Source organism: Propithecus coquereli, unplaced genomic scaffold (genome assembly GCF_000956105.1).
Source record: "Propithecus coquereli isolate 6110/MARCELLA unplaced genomic scaffold, Pcoq_1.0 Scaffold137, whole genome shotgun sequence".
Lineage (NCBI taxonomy): Eukaryota > Metazoa > Chordata > Mammalia > Primates > Indriidae > Propithecus > Propithecus coquereli.
In genome coordinates, this window is record NW_012137969.1 from 2,131,721 (window position 1) to 2,137,688 (window position 5,968).

At 46.5% G+C, this 5,968-nt stretch overlaps 1 protein-coding gene across 1 annotated transcript in view; it reads left to right on the forward strand.

Annotated features, from left to right (window-relative positions):
* The first annotated feature begins 461 nt into the window (after positions 1-461).
* The window catches only part of BAIAP2L1 (BAI1-associated protein 2-like 1), an 87,430-nt gene continuing 81,923 nt past the window's right edge, over positions 462-5,968 (forward strand). Inside the window, exon 1 of the mRNA XM_012639023.1 lies at positions 462-728. Within this exon, the coding sequence (XP_012494477.1) occupies positions 678-728 (51 nt within the window). The 5' untranslated portion in view covers positions 462-677. The remainder of the gene's footprint in view (positions 729-5,968) is intronic.

A 5,968-nucleotide genomic window follows, 5' to 3' on the forward strand; every position in this document is an offset into this window, starting at 1 on the left:
GTCAGCGAGGGGGTGAGTGGGGAGGGGTCAATCAGGAAATCAATGCAATTGGGGAATGTGGGTCCCCCTTCTCACGGCCCCAAAAGGCAGGGCTTGGGGGGAGCGACCACGGAGGGCATGGCCTTCAGGGCCTCTGGGATCAGCAGCGTGAGGGGCACAGGAGGGCTCTAGAACCACAGAGGCCTAAACGCTGCGGGTCTCGGCCTCTCGGGGAACTCTGGGAGGGCCGCGAGAGGGCGCTCAGTGTCCGCCCCGCCCTGTCCGCCTCAGGTGGGTGACCCCGCCCACTGCTACTCGTCCCGCGCCCGCCCCGCCCCGCCAACCCCGGCCGCTCCTCAGGAGCCGCCCCGCCCACTCGGCCCCGTCCCGCCCAGGCCCCGCCCACCAGGCCTCCTCAGGTGGGGCCGCCCCGCCCACCCGCCTGCCTCAGGTGGGTCCTCCGGGCCCGCCCCGCTCGCCCCGCCGCGTCGGGCCGCTTCTCTTTAGCGTCTCTCAGACCACGGCAGCAGCGCCGCAAGTTTTGTCGTTTTTGCGGCGGAGGCGCGCGCTGGCACTCTCGGGCCGACGGCGGCCGACCCTCCGCTCCAAGGCCCCTCAGCCGCGCCCAGGCGCTCCCGCCGCCGAGAGTCCGGCAGCCACGAGGCCCCGCCGCGCCCGCCCGCCCGGCGGCCGCAGCCATGTCGCGGGGGCCGGAGGAGGTGAGCCGGCTCACGGAGACCACCTACAGGGTAAGCCGGGGCGCGGGGCCGGCGAGGGGAGCCCCGCGGCGGCTCGCGGTCCTCGCCGCGGGAAGGTCGGGGTCGTTCACCTTGAGGCGAGGAAGGGTCTTGAGGCAGGAAGGTCCTCCCCTTCCTCCTCCCCGCCCGACCGGCCGCATCTTCCCTGGCCCAGGCGCGGGGGGCGGAGAAGCAGGGTCCCGCCGTCGGTGGGGCCCGCGTCCTCCTCCCAACTTCTCGGAATCGGTGGCCGCGCCGCCCTGGCTGCCTGGCTTAAGCCCTCGGAGACCAGAGACAAGCTCGAGTTTCCTCCGAGCAAATAAAGCGCCCAGGAATGTAGGGGGGGAACTCTCCTGTAATTAGGCAGGGCCGGGCCAGCCGAGCGCTTCGCGGAGCCGCGGTGGGGGCGCGCTCGGCCTCGGGAGTCCTGGGGTGGCGGCCGGTCTGCTCTCGGGAAGGCTTGCAACAGCCCCCCACCCCAGACCTTTCCTCGCAGCGCTTTAAGTTGAACTTGGCTTGTATATACATCAGTTATTTTGTGAGGTTACTGGAGTGAAAGAGCACCCGAGATTTTAGTAAAATGGACCTAACCTTAAGGAATGCATTGATGGCCAGTCTCTTAACTTTGCATGTATTAGGAGAGAATTTTTCCAGAAACAGACATAGATTTAGGATTAGTGGCCAGTTTAGTAAGTTTAAGTACTTACAAATGAATTCCAGTTGAAATAAGATATGTGTTTAATCATCTGCTATTAATAGAATACAAAACAACTTTTGTTTGAATTCAGCTTAGGGTCATTGAACCCCTTGAAACTTTAAAAGTTCTCTAAATTCATTCGTAGGCATGTTTAAGGCCCACCGTTTGGTCGTTCTTATAGTTTTTTTTAACCCTACAATTTAGTTTCTGGGTTTGCAAGATCTGAGTTCCTGAAATCAGAGGAGTTTATTGACTTTTGTTCGTAGAGAATAACAAAAGAGCATGGAAATGTTTTCATAATCCCTGGAAGTCCAAAAGATTATCAATTCCCTTCATCTTAATACACCAAGTGTATACTGTAACCTATGAATTATACTTTGTAGGAAGATACAGTGGACACAGTCGACACAGCATTTTCAGACTCAGCAACTGTAACTGGAAACTATTCCTTACTCATATGTTCCCTTAATAGAGGGCAATTTTTAGAGATTTCAGAATTTGAATGTTAAAGTCTTACATTTGTATTGAGATTGTTACTATTTAAATAATCCTGAAGATGGTGGGGCAGGGGGTGTGGGGTACTGACAAAATATGTAAATAAAACATTCTCACTACCAGACTCTTGGTAGCTATTCTGATGACTGTCAGTTAAGGAAAAACTGTAATTGAGGAATGCAGATCATTGCCAATTTGAAGCGGAGTTTGAGAATCTGTTGGGATACAAAAACGCAGGAACACAGAAGTTCCTTCCACCCTGCTTCCAAGAACATGGGCATATTTGTCTTCCCAATCTGAGATGGGATAACAACCTGAGTCAAGCAGTTGGATGCTTAGAGTAAAGTCTTCTCTTTGCTCTTTCTCCCACTTCTTCCTGACTTTAGTGTTGACTAAAGTCAGGGGCTGACTCAAGCGAATTACAGTGCCGCAAATGCCAACCACTTGGGCATGTCATATTACCCAAGGAACTGGAGCAGGAGGAAAAAAGTGTGGATTTCATCACTTGGGTTATACATAAAGCAGTGTAAATCATTTTCAGTTTTTAAAAGGTTGCAATACACTGAAGATCAGAGTCCTGAACCTTGTTTTCCATTCCCAGGTGTCTGAAAGCATACTAAAAGCTCACTAAATGTTTCTTGGTTGATTTTAATGACAATTTCCTTGTTAATGTTTTAGGATCACTTTTTTACGTCAAGGTGGTGGAATAAGAATTTACAGCACCTGGTCAGGTGTGATGGCTCACACCTGTAATCCTAGCACTCTGGGAGGCCGAGGTGGGAGAATAGCTTGAGGTCAGGAGTTTGAAACCAGCCTGAGGAAGAACGAGACCCCATCTCTACTGAAAACAGAGAAAAATTAGCCAGGCAACTAAAAATAGAAAAAATTAGCTGGGTGTGGTGGCTTGCCCCTGTAGTCCCAGCTGCTTGGGAGGCTGAGGCAGGAGGATCACTTGAGCCTGTAGGAATTTGAGGTTGCTGTGTGCTAGGCTGATGCTATGGCACTCTAACCTGGGCAACAGAGCGAGACTGTGTCTCAAAAAAAAAGAAAAAAAAGAATTTACAGCACCAAGTTTATATAATCTATAAGATGAAGTGAAAGCCGCTAGCCCATGCTTTGACTATGGTGGAAATGCATAGTGAAATTTTATATTCGCAGGTCTGAATGGAAGCCTGAAAAGCCTTTCACCACCTCCCCGTTGCATTCTTCCCTTTGTCACCCCCCCGGCCCCGCAATGGTCAAAGCTGAAAACAATTTAAGGTTAATATGACAAAAATCTGGCAATGTTAGTGACTCGAGTTATTTTAAAAAGATATATCCTTTATGTTACCATATATCCTTTATGTTAGCAGTCTATAATATTTTACTCACAGAAACACAACCTGACCAGGTGTGTTTACAAAAGCCACCTGCAAATGAGATTTTATGACTTGCTAGGTTTTAGTTTTTTTTTAAATACTCAAATTTCTCTGACTTTGAAATAAAGGCATAAATTCTTTAGAGAAAAGAGAGAATTATAAAGTAGTGTGATCCTTTGTATGCAGTATCAAATATCCTTAAATATATGCTATTTGCACATTTGCTGAGTTATCTAAAATACATACTTAAACAAGAGATTACTGGAGATCCATGCTAACTCCCAGGAGGATGTGTGTTTTACCACTTCATGAACAAATGGCCTGATAATAAGCCTCAAAATGTCAAGTAATGTTACTGTTGCTAATTAGAGTTCAGCTAAAGATCCCTCCTTCTCCCCACACTTTGGTCTATAGTATGCCTATAATTTGCCCTCAAAAGCTTGATTGTGATTTCGAATGGTTTTCCGGTGAGTACATGCTCTAGCGGTAGGGGAAGAAGTAAAGTTAAAAAAAAAAAAAAAAAAAAAAACCTTAATTAAGAGTAGCCACCACCTTCCTAGAACTGTTAAAGACTTAGGGGTTGAGGAAGGATGGGTGTGGTGTCATCCAAGGATATCCTACCTTCATGAATCTTGCTAAGCAATGAGTGCAATGGGGAAATGACAGAAGTCTTTGAAGGTCACCTCAAGGAGGCCTGCTCAACACTCTTTAAAATTGTGGACAACTCCATCTTACAACCCCACCTTAGGTTACTTTACCTTCCCCCTCATAACACTTACTACGTTAGGATATACTATGTAATACATTTATTTTTCTTTCTCTCTCTCTTCATACCCCAACTAGAATGTGAGTTCAAACCAAGGCAACAAGCTTTGTTTCGCTGTATCCTAAGCAGTTAGAACAGCTTCTGGCACGTAGTAGGCATGCATATTTGTTAAATGAATAGACAATTAATTTATGAAGCACCTATCCTGTGCCAGGTTCCCCATCCCTACCTTGAAACTTTCCATAGAGCATTTTGTTAAGTACGTATCAGCCCTCAAGGTGGATATGGATTTCGTTTGCTTTTTAACCATTTTTAGATTGAAGAACTAAGGCCTAGAGTCTGAGTGACCAGGTTCCACATCCCATTTACCACACCAGTCTCTATATAGTCATATAGTTTCTAATAACCAAAAAATGCACAGACCAAATACGTTTTCATAATTTTCATGATCCAAGATGTCACCGAAATTTTCTATCATTCTGTTAATTCGTCATCACTGACTGGCATGTTTCAAACCTTTTAATAAGAAAGTGAGACGCTTTTGTTCTTTAATTGGGTAGAGTAAGCAATCTTGGCATATGTACTAGGGTTTGTTTAATGGTTTTTAATTTTCTTGGGGTTAATGGGGGATGTGTAAGCGAAAGTCCCTGCCTGATTGGTTTCCAGTGTGGACAATATGCAGAGGTAGCATGTGACACTTTGAAATGCCTTTTTTTTTTTTTTTGGAGACTCTTGCCCGGGCTAGAGTGCCGTGGCATCAGCCTAGCTCACAGCAACCTCAAACTCCTGGGCTCAAGGGATCCTCCTGCCTCAGCCTCCCAAGCAGCTGGGACTACAGGCACGCACCGTGCCCGGCTAAATTTTTCTATTTTTAGTTGTTTGGCCAATTTCTATTTTTAGTAGAGACGGGGTCTCGCTCTTGCTCAGGCTGGTCTTGAACTCCTGAGCTCAAACCATCTGCCCGCCTCGGCCTCCCAGAGTGCTAGAATTACAGGCCTGAGCCACCATGCCCGGCCTCAAAATGCCTTCTTAAGAATCCTCTCTAAGGTATGTTTATTGCTATAGCTATCTATTCGATATTAATCTTTTCCCTTAACACCACTCTTTTCAGATGTGCTGAAGATGAAATGCGATTTGCAGAAACCTAGACAACTTGCTCTTGGCTCCAGGGTGACTAAACAAGGGGACAGTTAGAATCAGGTGCCAGGTAGCAGCAGAAAGGGTTGCCAGGTATCGAATATTAAAGTGAACAGCCCAATACATTAACTTTTAGTCTGATAAAATAAAAATATAAAGTCAAATGATAGATTTTTTTTGGTCATAAACATTTTTTCTTGATTGGAAAGAGGTTTTAGAACTATGATAGCACTGCTATGCAGCAGCCTTTATTACAAAGCCTGGAGGGTGGGACCAGTTGGTCAGATGACACCATTCACAAGTTTCATGTAGCTTTTGGGTTTACATTCATGACATTATTTTGGTATTGGGCATTAATTCTTGCCTTGTACAGACCCGCAAGGGAAACCTAATGAGTATGGAATTACAACAAATTGAATTTTTGTTTCCTTTAGCATTCCACACAGCTATTTATTCTGCAGTTTAAAAGTAAAAATTATTATAAATTATTATTAAAGCTGGCTGGGCATGGTGGCTCACACCTGTAATCCCAGCACTTTGAGGAGGCTGAGGCCAGAGGAACACTTAAGGATAGGAGTTCAAGATCAGGCTGGGTGATATAGCAAGACCCCTGTCTGTACAAAAAATGTTTTGAAAATTAGCCAGGTGTGGTCATGCACACCTATAATCCCAGCTATTGGGGAGGCTGAGGCAGGAAGATTGCTTGAGCCCAGGAGTTTGAGACTACAGTGAGCTGTATGATCACACCACTGCACTCCAACCTGGACAACAGAGTGAGATCCTGTCTCCAAAAAAAAAA